At 41.2% G+C, this 14,157-nt stretch overlaps 1 protein-coding gene across 1 annotated transcript; it reads left to right on the forward strand.

Moving 5' to 3' along the window:
- Window positions 1-812: 812 nt before the first annotated feature.
- On the forward strand, window positions 813-3,539 carry LOC308418389 (uncharacterized protein; the record flags this gene model as incomplete). The annotated part of the gene is made up of 3 exons (XM_080913744.1): window positions 813-876; window positions 1,865-1,900; window positions 2,737-3,539. 3 exons carry the CDS (start codon window positions 813-815, stop codon window positions 3,537-3,539), a joined length of 903 nt encoding a protein of 300 aa, XP_080769870.1.
- Between the last annotated feature and the right edge of the window lie 10,618 nt (window positions 3,540-14,157).

Consider the following 14,157-nt stretch of genomic DNA (forward strand, 5'->3'; position numbering starts at 1 on the left):
ACTGGCCATAGTGTAATTCAATGTTGCAAAATAAATAAATAAAAGTGAAGATGTGAGGAAATATTATGTGAAGCACATCATTCTGTGATTCATGTGTATTCTAGTATTGACTGGTCCAACATTTACCAGGCCTGTCTTCTGCCTCTTTTCTTTTCCTAACACAGAAAAAAAAAGAAGAAAAGAATATTCATAATCAGGATTCAAGTTCTAAGATATCACATTTTCATTAATTTAAATTAGGTCTGGAGAATTACGGACAGCCCATCTCGGCACAAGCAGCCTGTCTTGTTTCGTTTACTATGTATTCCATTGTGGTGTTTTAATCACCTGCAGAAATGAAAAAAAATAATCTAAAGTGTATACACAGGTATATAACATCATATATGTAATTTCTTACATATGAGCAGAAATACAATCTATCTTTATTTTCAATAAAGGAAAGAATATTAACACAAATATATAGGTTTATATAGAAACAAATCCTCCCAGGATCAGAGCTAACATAGACAGAGTCACAGTTACATCAAACTAGAATTTTATTTCTAATGTTTGAAATTTCACTGTATAACTTTAACATTGTTGTCCATATTTTATGTTGTATCATTAAGAACTGAATCCTGGAGAACCTAACCCTACTGCATCCTGCTAGGCTAAAGTCCCAAAGAAGAGTCAGAGATGCATGACATCCTGCTGTGCCAGGTCTGGTCAGCAGTAAGGACCTGAAAGATGCCTTTGTTCTACCTTCCTTATAAAGACTGTGCCCTTCCTTCCTCCAACAGAAACTTAGGAGCAAGTCTATTGTCTCCTCCAAGATGCTGGTGGTCCTGCTCACAGCAGCCTTGCTGGCCCTGAGCTCAGCTCAGAGCTCAGAGGAAGGTATGAAGTAGGAGAGGGAGTCTTACAAAGACATGGGGATTGGGCTATACACTTCTGTTCAGGACTGGTAGAAATAAGATAAAAAGGGGACAGAGATAAATAATGATGAAAGCAAATTTTAGAACATGTTATTATTTTACCTGTAAAGCTAAATCTATAGTCATGGTATAAGTTAAAAAATTGTTGCAACAAAATAACATGAGTGCATTTATACAAAGACTTTTCAGGTGGTGGATGATGATGCTAGTATGTTGCAGTTGATAGAGAAAAACTCAGTTCTTAATATGTTATAAAAAAAAAACATAGTTGGTGGTGTTTAGCTTTCGAAGAGAGGATAAAGAAGTGAAAACATATAAGGAATGGTTCTGAGAAATGGGAAAGTTAGCACTTTTAAAACTCTGTATAACTTGTGCTATAAATTTCAAGGAATATTTTTATAAATATAAATTTAATATTTATTTTGTGTATGTTAATGCACATGTGTGTGTGGTGTGCTTCTGTCTGTCCATGTGTGTGCATGTTTTGCACATTTGAGTATACTCGGACAGAGGCCAGCCTATTGGTAGCAGAATTTTACCTCCTACCATGTAGATTCAGAAAATTAATTCAAGTTATTAGGCAAGTGACTTTGGCCACAGAAATATGTGGTTAGTCCTAATTTATCTTTCTTTCTTAATAAAAGTTCTTCAATATTTGCTTTGTTGTACATGGCATTAAAATCAGTATTCTTTTGTATTCCAGTGAATTAAATACCTAGGAAGGTATTTCATTCAAATAAGAAGTAAAGATCATGAAGAAAATCATTAAGAATAGAATCACTTATCACTGAAACTATAGGACTGTTAATGAAGTGAATCAGTAAAGTTTGATACATTTAAGAAGGAACTAAATAGTAGCTGTTACTGAGTGTAGGAAGCATCTTGGTAGGAATCTCAGCAGCATGACAATGTTTTAAGTAACATTCAACTTCTGTGTGCTTAATTCCTAGATCTCATCAATGAATACTCATCTTCTCAGCTCTTAGGTAAAGGCAGATTCATCATCTATTGACCTTCTATGTAATCTTCACATCTGTAATTATTCAATTATCACATTATCATTTCCTTATTTTATCAAATTTTTGACTAGCAGCTTCTGCTGAGATAAATAGACACTCTTTTCAATATTGGTTCTAGAGCAGAGCCATACATTGGAAGAACTGAAAGCTGGGCTTTGATAGAAAAACTGACATTTTTTTCTCTTTCACAGATTAAAGTGGTATAATATGCATGATACACATATAGGGTGTCTCCATTTAAAATTCTTTGTGATACTATAGTTGCTCAAAGAATTCTTCTGTCCCAAGTGGTTCTGGTTAGAATGCTGTGATTGTAAATAAAATATGCAACTACATATAGTCTGTGCTTCGTGAAATTTTAAATGGGTCCTTTGTCCTCAGCTGTGTATGCACAGCTGAAAAATAATTACAAATATTTTGCATAAAAATAGAATAGAAAACTTTTCTACATTTCCTTTCTGAAAAACACATGCTTATAAGACCTTGAACAACATTTTACATTTAAGAGTAAAGCTTTGATGTCATAACTTTGCTACTCTATCCAGTTCTAAGTAGTAACATATAAAGACTATTCTCCCTTTCTTCACTTCTGTTTGGGAATTGTAAATAACATGAAATCACTTTTTTTTTATTTCATTGTACCAGAATAACAGGAAAATACTCATCCAAAGAGTTAAGATACAAGAAAGTTAATATAATAAATATGAAAATTACTCTTTATGAGGCATCAGTGATATAAAGTCGAGGGGGTGATAATGTGAGAAAGTAAAGGTATAAATTCATGTACTTTGATTTACACTTAGTAGAAGAGCTGCAGAGCCAGGGACATGGACACCATCATCTGAGACCACCTCCAGGAGGATTCCCACCAAGACCTCCTGCTTCTGATGAAAATGATGATAGTGATGAGGATGGCAGCGGGGAAGATACAAATACACCAGAGAGACCACCACAGCACGGAGGCAATCATCATCATCCTCAGCATCCACACCCTCCTCCCCCAGGACACCATCATGGTCCACCCCCACATGGAGGACCTCAGAGACCCCCTCATCATGGTCACCCACAAGGCCCACCCCCTCCAGGAGGTCCTCAGAGACCCCCTAAGCCTGGAAACCCACAAGGCCCACCCTCACCAGGAGGCCCTCAGAGACCTCCTCAGCCTGGAAACCAACAAGGCCCACCCCCTCCTGGCAGTCCTCAGAGACCCCCTCAGCCTGGAAACCCACAAGGTCCACCCCCTCCTGGAGGACCTCAGAGACCTCCTCAGCCTGGAAACCCACAAGGCCCACCCCCACCTGGAGGCCCTCAGAGACCCCCTCAGCCTGGAAACCCACAAGGCCCACCCCCTCCTGGAGGCCCTCAGAGACCCCCTCAGCCTGGAAACCCACAAGGCCCACCCCCTCCTGGAGGTCCTCAGAGACCCCCTCAGCCTGGAAACCCACAAGGTCCACCCCCCCCTGGCGGTCCTCAGAGACCCCCTCAGCCTGGAAACCCACAAGGCCCACCCCCTCCTGGAGGCCCACAGCAGAGGCCTCCTCAGTCTGGAAATCCACAAGGCCCACCCCAGCAAAGACATAGTTTCCTGCAGACATTGTTTGCATAACCATCTGGTTCATAGCAGAGAAAAGGTAAATAAATACCTCATTCTTCATAGGGTCCCACAAACTCCAGTTCCTAACAATATAGATCATAAATACATCCAGGACATAATTGGCTTGTATAATTCTTATTGTGTATGTTATTTAACGTCACTCTCAAATGTCCTAACTCTAACAGATTTATCCAAGAAACTAAACAATATTTAACACATGTTGAAATTACACATTGTCTTTCCTCCCCCAGAAGTTAATTATTTATTTATCCATTTGTTTATTTATTTCAGGTGAACTGAAGACAGATGGCTTCACTTTCATTCCTATAGACGAATAATCTCAATAAAATATTAAGCATACAGTTATTCCTTGCTGTTTTTCATTCTGACTGTGCACAGTACTGCAGTCTGGGGATGGCTATTTCCAGAAAGGAAATTCTTTCCTCTACATATCTTCTAACTATTAACTGAGAGACCACCTTCTTTCCATGTTACCCTCATGTTCTAACCACTGTTATGCTACATTTCTCCATACCAGTTCTTTTAGAAAAACACTTCACACAGGATTTGGTACATTTCAAGAGTAAACTGCATAAACAGTGATGCCCATTAGAATGTCAGCTGCCTTTAATATCAGTACTCTAGAGAATAGCTGCCGTGAGAACTTCTTGTTTTTTACAGATAATAATCTCTTTCTCCAACTTAGGGGTCCCTGTTCCTGCAGCTAGCATTCTTTGTGAAGTTCAGTTTCTGCCAGCTCATATTATTCTGATTTGGAATGTCCTATAAATAATGCTGCGATGTACTCTGGCCAAGCTGTTATTGTTTTATTTTATATCTTGTTTGTAAATATCATTTGCCTGGGCCTTATAGACCAATGCAATTCTTACAATATTTTAAACATAATTTATAACAGTCTTTCTATTCATTTTTTGGATATTTGCAATTATTTTCTTTATTTATTCTTATATTTTATTGAATCATGAACTAAAGAATAAAAATATAAGCTGTATAGAAGTTTCTGAGGATTAGGAATTCTTAAAAGTTCCAAAGCATTTGAATTTAATTCTTAAAAGCTGAATTTGCTGTTCTTCTTTGAATGTTCTCTAAATCCTTAATCTTTACCAAGATCCTGGGCAGTAATCATCTGAACCATTGGACATAGAGTTTGTTTTAAGGACTGAACTTCTCTGAAGGTATTTGAAGGACCATTAGTTTCTGGCCTTCTTGTTTTTTAAATATACTAAATGCTGGCTGATAGCTTCAAAATAATCTTTAAAAACTCCATTTCTTATTATAGGGCTAAAACTGCTGGCTTGGGTGATTAACAACTGTTTCATAATTGCAGGGGATTAAGTAAAGAAGTAATTCTTGGGGCTTTTTTCTCTCTTGCCCAAAAGCTTGAACTCTAGCTTGCCTGGCTGGAGGTAGGTTTAGAGCAATAAACTTTTATTGAATTAGGAGAAGAGAGTTACTCTTGCAAAAATAGAAAAAAAAAACTTTTACACAAGCAAATATGCATAAATACATATATTTTCATAATATACATTCATTGTCACATATTTACTTGCTAGGCCCAACAATCTGTCTTTTTTAAGTGATTTTAGTATTTTATTTGTTTACTTGTCAAATGTTGTCCTTCCCTGTCTCCTGTTCACAAATCTCCCATCTCATTGAGCCTCCCCTTTTACTCTAAAAGGGTACTTTCCACGCTTCTTCCCACCCACTCCTACCTCACCCCTCTAGCATCTCTCTTTACTGGGGTAACAGGTCTCCACAGTATTGAGCTCCTCCCCTCCCATTAATGCCAGATAACTTCTTATTTAGCCATGTACCCATTCATGTATAAACTTTGGTTGATGGCTTAATTTCTGGGAGTCCAGTAAGTTGATATTGTCATTCTTCCAATGGAGTTCCAGTCCCATTTCGCTCCTTCACTTTTTTTATAACTTTTCCTGTTGAGGTTCCCAGAGTTAATTCAATGGTCGGTTGTGTCTCCTTTCGTCTTAGATGCTGGCAAACCTCACAGAGAACAGTCCTACTAAGATTCTGTCTTCAAGTACTTTTTGGCACCATCAATAGTATCCTAGTTTGGTGTCAGCGGATGGGATGAATCCTAAGATGGGGCAGTCTCATGATTCCCTTTCCATCAGTCTGTTCTCCATTTCTTGTTTCTGCATTTCCTTTAGACTGGAAAAGTACTGACTACAGAATTTTGAGATGAGTGAGTGGCCATTACCTCCACTGGCGATGTACCTATCTGCTGGGAGTGGTCTCCTCTAGTTCTATCTCCTCTTCCCACAACCTGTCTTATCTATTTACATACTTACATAGACATACCTACACTTACATACATATGCACATGGAGCAAACCCGAAGCATCAGCTTACAAAGAGCTCACTCTTTCTGTATGAATAATAAGCTTAATCTTTATATTATTTGCAAAGAATACCAGTTTGTATCCTTTTATTAATAAATGCATTAACTACAAGTATCATATATCCCATTTTTATTAATTTTTATGAATTCCACATTAGCACCACATTCTCACTCACATCTATTTTTATATTTCTTTCTTTTGTATCTACCCTCAGCCCTTATATCCCCCCAAAAAATGGAAAATAAAACACAAATGTTAAAAAAAATAAATCATTAAAAAATTCTTATCCTGGAAGATGTTATATGTCACAGTATGTCTTATTTTATCCACACATTTGTGCTTGAAAAGGTTCATTTCAAAGATTTGTTGGTCTATTACATGACATTTGGGATCTGCTATATCATCAATATTGGATCTTCACTGAGAGCACTCTTGGTCATAGCTCTGTATCATGGAGATTCTGCAGCATTGGATTTACAGAAGGAGCCTTTTCACATGCTCCAATAGGTCATAGATTAGATAGATGATATCCTGGATCTGGGAATGCATGGAAACTGAGTTGATCATCTGGATAGCTCTATTACACCTGCCCCCCCAGGGCAAGCACTCCAGCCTTTCCCCAGCGAGCTGACCCAGTGCTGCTGACAATCAGGCACACAGCTCTCCAGCTATCATGGCTCACCCAGATCAAAAGAGCTCATTTTACTCTAGTACCCATCAACGTTTTCAGTCCATTTTTCTGGATGCTACATTTGCTTAGGTGTAGGGAAATTTTGCCCACTCTCCTGACTTTCTCACATAGTGGCAGGGTAAGCTCACTTACTCTCACTGTTACTCTCACACCAATTTCATTACCTCACCTCTTCTCTCAACACAGTGGGAAGCTCTAAAGAGAGGTGCTGAGCACACTCTCTGAAGGGCTGCAGCAGGTGAGTAGTGGGATCAGGTCTGCACAGACCTTGAACTGTGGGCAGAATTCATGGTCCAGACCAGAGTTGCCCAGATGATCTTTAGCTGTAATATGATCCACAGACACGGACACGGAACCCTGCTGCTGCATGGCCACAGCACCAGACATTTTCCTAAGAGACAGTATTGGCTGGGGTTTTGCTGTGGGCTCACAACTGGCTATACCTCTATAACCTCTTGTCTCTAGTTCTACCTCTCTTCAAACTGCCCAATATTTTCTGCTTCTTTTTCTCTCTCATCTGACCACTACTTAGTTGCACATTGTGGTGGATGCTGCTAAAGGTAGGCAATGGGCCTGGTCATTGTCGTCTGCCTCTTCCTGCTCTGTTTGATGTGGTTGCCAGTAAGCCTTTGGATGTCTACAGCTGATTTGCGCCACTGACAGTGGGCTGCTATTTATTCCATGCCAATTTCATACATGTGTGCCTTAACCACAACCATTCCCAAACCTAAATCCTTAAGACACTGCTCACACACACCAAATATTCCTCATCTTCTCACTTCATCTGTGTGTGCTTATGTGTGTGTGTGTGTGTGTGTGTGTATGTGTGTGTGTGTGTGTGTATGTAATATTAAAAGATGACAAGACAAATCTTAAGTAAAAAATTACTGCATGAAAAGCAACATGTAGCCTAAAAAAGTGGCCCAAAGTATTATGCTTTATAAAATAGAGAAAAAATAAAAGACAGAACTAGAATATATTTGGCAGAGGTAAAGTATGGTAAGGTGGAAAGGGGTGCTTCTCTGAGCCCATACTCCCTGCACCTCCCATGAGGTACCAGTCATAGGACAGATATAATATACAATAGAGTTTATTAAGGGCGTGGAAATGGGTGTAAAGCCAGAAAAAGGCAGAGAGGGGTATGTGTGTGTGAGGGTTGGGGGGAGTAGAGGCTAGCCATGAACATGTGGAGAGAAAGAGGAAAGGGGAATGGGGAGAAAATTGACAGAGAGCTTCCAGTGACTAAAACATCAACCAGTGAGTACACATAGAGCAACCTATGGCTCCATCCACATATACAGCAACAGATGGTGGTAGAACCCAGAATTGGGGAAGCCCTCACTCAAGTCCCGGGAGAACACGAACCCAACAACTCTCAAAGAGCCTATCCTGCTGCAATCAGGCAAGAGGCTTATTCCAGAGCTCTGGGGATGACACATATCTCACACAGAAGATAGGGGAGTTGACCTCAAACTCAAATGAGGAGAAGTATTTATAGGGAAAAATCACATAAACAGTTAGCAACAGGCACATAGAAATCTTGTTGGTTTATTCAAATTGGCATACTCTGCCTATTTTAGACGGGGATCAATTCTATTATATGGCATGCTGACCTTCGTACACGTTCTTCTCTAAACTGTGGAGCAAGGCCTCATTGAGTCCAGATGGTCTGGGGTCAGGCCATTTTTTTGAACATGCTATTTGTTCTTAGCCTTGAGATATACTTGTTCTCAAGATAGGGTCAGTGGGGCCAATTTAAAATTTTAACTCTTTCATTCCCCTCTTCTATTAGTGGCTAGTTGTAATCTTAGAACTCAGTATCCTGCTCCTCAGCCCTCTGAAAGTCCTTTAATGCATGATATTGCTGGAGAAGCATTAAAATCTGCACTAGACTCTTTTCCTAATGAAAGCTACTAACTTATTAAGGATGCAAGGTCCAAATGTAAGAAGCAAAAGCAAAATTTAAAAAGGCCCCACTAATGAGATTAATGTAGTCAGCCATGGGGAGCTGTTCAACAATCTCTCAAACCATCTTTGCTGTTTTCTTCTGTCTTTTTTTTTTTTTTTGGCTCATCTTTCTCTGAGCTTACTCACAGAGTTTTTAATTACCCCCTGGATGGTCTACATAAAAGCAACATTCTTCTCTTAACGCAGCACATAGCCCTTTATTTTAAGGAACAATAAGTCTAATCCCCTTCTGTTTTACAAGACCAACTCTGAGACCGAAGTCAGTGACTCTTTAAGCTTAGACATTGATTGTTTTAGGGTTTGTAAGTTTTCATTTATTGTGGAACTCAGTGTATGGAAATATTGAGGAGTCTCTATTAGTGCTGCTATATCTTTTCCTACACCCATGGCAACTCCAAGCCCCAACTAACTGCTAGGAGTTGTCAAAAGCACTAGATACTGCCCCTTCCATTGAGGTTCTAGCTTTCCCACTGAATGGCGTGAGACCAGGATAGTGTCTTCAACCTGGAACTGTACTTCCAGTCTCATAGACCTCTTTCAGTTGTTTCAGGCTTGATGTCTTATAACCTCAAGGGCCTTTAGGCAGGCAAACAAAGGTTTTTGAGAGAACAGCTTCAGGATTATACACTCTACCCGACTCTGTGAACAGTGACGGTCCCCCACACAGGATCTCATAAGGTGTTAGGCCAAAGGGGCCAAGGGTGTTCTGTACATGGAACAGGGCAAAGGGGAGGAGGACAGTCCACTCTCCACTACCGGTCTCTGTGGCCAATTTTAACAAGGTCTCTTTTAGAGTTTTATTTATCCTCTCTACCTGTATTGAACTCTAGGGTGTATATGTGCAATGTAATTTCCAATTGGTCCCCAAGAAATGAGCTAATTTTAACTTTCCTGGGAAACACAAGCTGATTCATTGTCTGATCAAATTACTTTAGGGGTGCCAAACCTAGGGATAATCTCTTTTAGAATCTCCTTAACTATGACTGCTGACACCATTCCTCTCTTTGCGGGGAGGCTTTCACCTGTCCAGAAAAAGTATTTATAAAGACTAATAGATATTTATGTCTATATTTTTTTGACTTAGTCTCTGTAAAATCTACTTCCCAGTAAACCTCAGTTTTATCTTTTCTCTTTCTTGGCTGCTTACATAAGTTTACTTTCTGGAATGGCACACAGTTATCTACTCAAACCAGGCACAAAAGAATTTGACCTCAAGACAGTCTTCACAAGGTTTTTTACCTCTAGATGAGTGTATTGGTGTGTTTTCATCAAGTCCAGTACTGTACACCAGGTTCTGGGTTGGGTCAATGAGCTCAACAGGTGATAGGGGTTAAGTACTGCAGGCTGATAATCGGTCACTCATTTGTTTGCCTCTTGGAGATCTTGAACTATCCAGCAGTCGTTGGTTTCAGGTTTCCGCACAGCTTTAGGCCAGGCTGAACTTTTCAATTCCTGTGGATGTGCCTACAGCCACCAGTCCATCTGATCTGAGGCAGACTGTTGCTACTCAAAGAGTTGGTACTCATCCTTCAACCGGATGGTTAGAACCTGCACAGGCTCTTTATTTTTCCTTCTTGTTGGGGCAATCTCTGGTCCAGTGGCCTTTTTCTTTACAGAAAGCATGTCGATTCTTGTCAAGAGGTTATTTCCTAGTGCCAGACTTGATTTCTACTTCCCTGCCCCTCACCACTGTGGCCAAAATCCTAGTCAAATTCCTCTCTTGTCCACTATGCCTCCCGTCCTCTCTTACTTCCGCTTCCCACTTCTTTCTCTCCTTTCTCTGTATGTGCCTTTGTGTCTCTGTCTCTCTTGCTATCTGACTGCAGCTGTGTAATCACCTCCCCTGCCCCTCCTACTCATCAATTTATTTATTTTTATTCAGTGTCTATTTTTTTTTATCTCCCTGATTAGACACATCTGTTTTCCTTTCTTTTTTTGAGTGTTCTTTTTCACTCTCTCTTTTTTCGATAGTGAAGAGGACCTGGAAAGGCTACTGACTGATGTGGTGGGAAAACATTAAAGACTCCACTAATTCGGTCAGGCTGGCAGGGTTTTCTGCAAAGGAAGGGTGATAAGTTTTTTTAAATTATAAATGCCTGCAAAGGAAAACGGCCAGTACTGAAGTGGATGGAGGTAGGGAGGGTATACTGTGACCCCAACGGCACATAGCAGCAGTGCTACAGTCCAGTCTAGTTTCCCCCAGACTCTGAGCTCTTTGACTTCAGGTACCATCGGCTGGTCCACACCGGTGCTGCTCTTTCAGCCTGTTTTCCCTCTGGGTGTTGGCTGCACCCTCCCTTGCTCCCTAACACCTTTGTGTCCATGCTTGGCTTCCTGAGACCACACCCCATCCTGGCCATCCCTGAAGCAGTCTAGGTGACGTGGGCGGCTAGAGCTGTGCCTCCTGCTCTTTGCAGGGCAGGGATAAGAGGATGTTTGGGAGGAAGTTGGGGAAATAGGGGTGGGGTTGGCTTGGCCATTCAGGAGTCACCTCAATCTCTGGATAGATTTTTTGGGGCAGCAGAGAGTACTGGAGGTTCTGGCTTCCTGTGCTGATCTAGGGCAGCTCCCAGGGTCAAAGTCTTCTGGCGCAGTGGGCAGTCCCTCTTTGGCCTCGGGCTCCAGCTCCTAGCTGCATGCCTTGTCACTTCTGTGCTCACTCCCAGGGCTCTGTTCTCCCAGCTGCCCTTGCTGCGGCCCCTGCCACCAAACTTCTTGGCCTCTGCCTGGGCCCTTGGTGAGGGTGCCCTTGGTGCAGCTGAGCCCTACCACTCCCCACACTCATTCCCTCTCTACACAGCTCCTACTCTGCCTGCAAACTTCCTCCTTCCCACGGACTCCTTCGGGGTACAATCCTGGTCCTTCCAGGAAAACAATGGCTTTAACATCAGAAATTACAGTCAGGTCGAAAGTGCTCTCAGGAGGCCATCTGATGCCAAAAGTCCACCACTCAGAGGAGCAGAAAGTCTGACACATTGCCTTCTTAACTGCAACTGACATATTGTCTACTCTGTCCCTAACTTCAGTCCAGTGATCTAGCGTCAGGGTTGGGGCTCATTACCTCATTACCGTCTGTTTTACCGTCTCTCTCTCTCTCTCTCTCTCTCTCTCTCTCTCTCTCTCTCTCTCTCTCTCTCTCTCTCTCTCTCTCACACACACACACACACACACACACAAACAAAAACAAAAACAGAAAAACAAAAAAAAAAAAAAAAAAGAAACCAAAAAACAAAGCAGACCAACCATAGACAATACAGGAGAGCTCAATATCCAGACAACAGCGGCCCCACCCGGTCCATAGGCACCAGCCAAAAACAGTTTCAGAGAAAAGAATTTATCTTCCAAGAGGATCACACAGTCCTCCCTAACCTGATAAGAGACAGCCAGCTGTCCCTGACTCCCCTGACCTCCCAGGGTGTCCTCCAGGGCTACAGCTTGTGATCACCAGGGCATGTCTGTCAATCACTGCTCATGAGCCTTACTGCTCTGAAAGCAGCTTCAAAATCAAAAGCGCTTCTCAGATACAGATCAGAACAGAGAAAGACAGTGGCTGCACACTCAGACACAAATTGGGGAATTCCTTTTTACCTCCAAGAATGTCTCAGAGTTGTGGTTGGTCACAAAATTTCGGATGAGCCCCCAACTGAAAGACTCCCCATCCAAATTGGGGAAGCCCCTTACTCAAGTACCAGGAGAACTCCAACACAAGAACTCTGGAAAAGCCTTTCTTGCTGCAATCAGGCAAGAGGTTTATTCCAGAGCTCTGGTGACAGCACTTATCTCACCCAGGAGATAGAGGAGGTCGACCCCAAACTCAAATGGGGAGAAGTATTTATAGGGAAAATCACACAAGTAGTTAGCAACAGGCACATAGCAATATCATTGGTTCATTCAAATTGGCACACTATGCCTATTTCAGACCCGATTCAACTCTAGGCCACTCAATTTTGGGGCACGCTGAGCTTCATACTTGTTTATCTCTGGACTACAGAGCCAGACATTATGGAGTCCAGATGGTCTGAGGTTGGGCCATTTCTTTGAATCTGTAATCTGGTTCTTAGCATTGATATATACTTGTCCTAAAGGCAGGGTGAGTGGTGCCAATGTAAAATTTTAACTCTTTCAATTGAATTATCTGGCATCAATAGAATCATAAGCCCTTGGCCATGTGAAGGCTGATTTCACCAGTGTAGGAGGAAGATTAAGTGGGAATGAGTGGGTGGAAGTTGGAGCATCTTACTTGAAGAAGGAAGGGGTCAGGGAGACGGGATAGTGGGGAAAGGGAGTAATATTTGAAATGTAAATACATAAAATATCTAATTTTTAAAAAGAGGGTAAATGGGTAAGAGTGTAAAACAGTGAGAGCAACAGGAGCACAAACAACCCCTTTTATTGTGAGTCAGGCACACCTGGCTATTTCTAGGGTACTACTGTGCAACCTAGAAAGAATGCTTACACCATGATTCTGATATATTCTGTTCTAGAGTACTTGTATGATATTTTCAGGCCCCACAAACTGTAGCACAAAAATAAATAGATGCCTTGTGTAAAGCATTTTTGGCACATCTGGAGAGTTGGTGGAGGGTAATCTTATTTTACCAGGACATTTTGCAGTTGGCCAAAGAGAGTAACCTTGCTTTAGTGCTACACCCTGGAAAAGCCCTAATTAAGTACCTTTGAATCTGAAAGTTCAGGGCAGAACACTTAGGATGGAAGCTCTGGGAAGTACATTTGCATTTGAAGCTAGGTATTGTAGCTCAGGACCTGAAAGATTCAGCTGATATAGGTACACAGCAGTCTCTATAGTCATCTTTGTCCCTAAACACACCTGGCCTCCGGAAAGACAGTTACAGAATCTTTGATTGTTACCTAGCTTGTTCTTTGATTCAGAACTGATGTTATCTTTCTGCATGTAATTATAGTGGTTTAAAAGTGGACTAACTAAAAAGGTTTTGCTTTGCCTCCAGGCTTCAGCCTCAAATCTGGCCAAAGTCATATTACAATTTGACTGTCTCTTCTTTCAATCCTTGCCATGGCCCTGTTTAAGCTGTTGTATAACCAAGCTGTTTTCAGAGAATGCTTTAATGTTTGTTAGATAGTTTTATTATTCTTTGTATTCCAAATGTTGCCCCCTCCTTCTGCATCTCAATCCCTAAGTGAGTCCCCAACAACCAGAGTAGGAGCTGTCCCAAAAGGTATTGCCTGACTGTGGCAATCCTGTCCAAAAGGGCTGCTATGCTATGTCCAGGCTTAGTGGGAGAGGATTAGCCTAACCCTGCAGAGACTTGATATACCATGGTGGAGACATAGTCAATGGGAATGGATGAAAATAACCTTACCTGTTAGAAGTTACCTCAAACCAAAGGAATTCCTTGTATTTTGAGAACTGTATTACAATATAATTTTCTGGGGTTTGTTGTTTTAACATAGATCAAATAAGCATCCACTTTGCTTTGAAGTCCAAGTCACAGTAAAAATCAGTCAGCATGTGTTTTTTACTTTTCTGGTGATTTGATAAAAGTATCGGACAAAAGCAAATTAAGAATGTGATGTTGCCCTGTGTCATGTGAACCCCACCAAAATACTCTCAA

This window comes from Micromys minutus (assembly GCF_963924665.1).
Source record: "Micromys minutus genome assembly, chromosome: 3".
NCBI classification, from domain to species: Eukaryota; Metazoa; Chordata; class Mammalia; order Rodentia; family Muridae; genus Micromys; species Micromys minutus.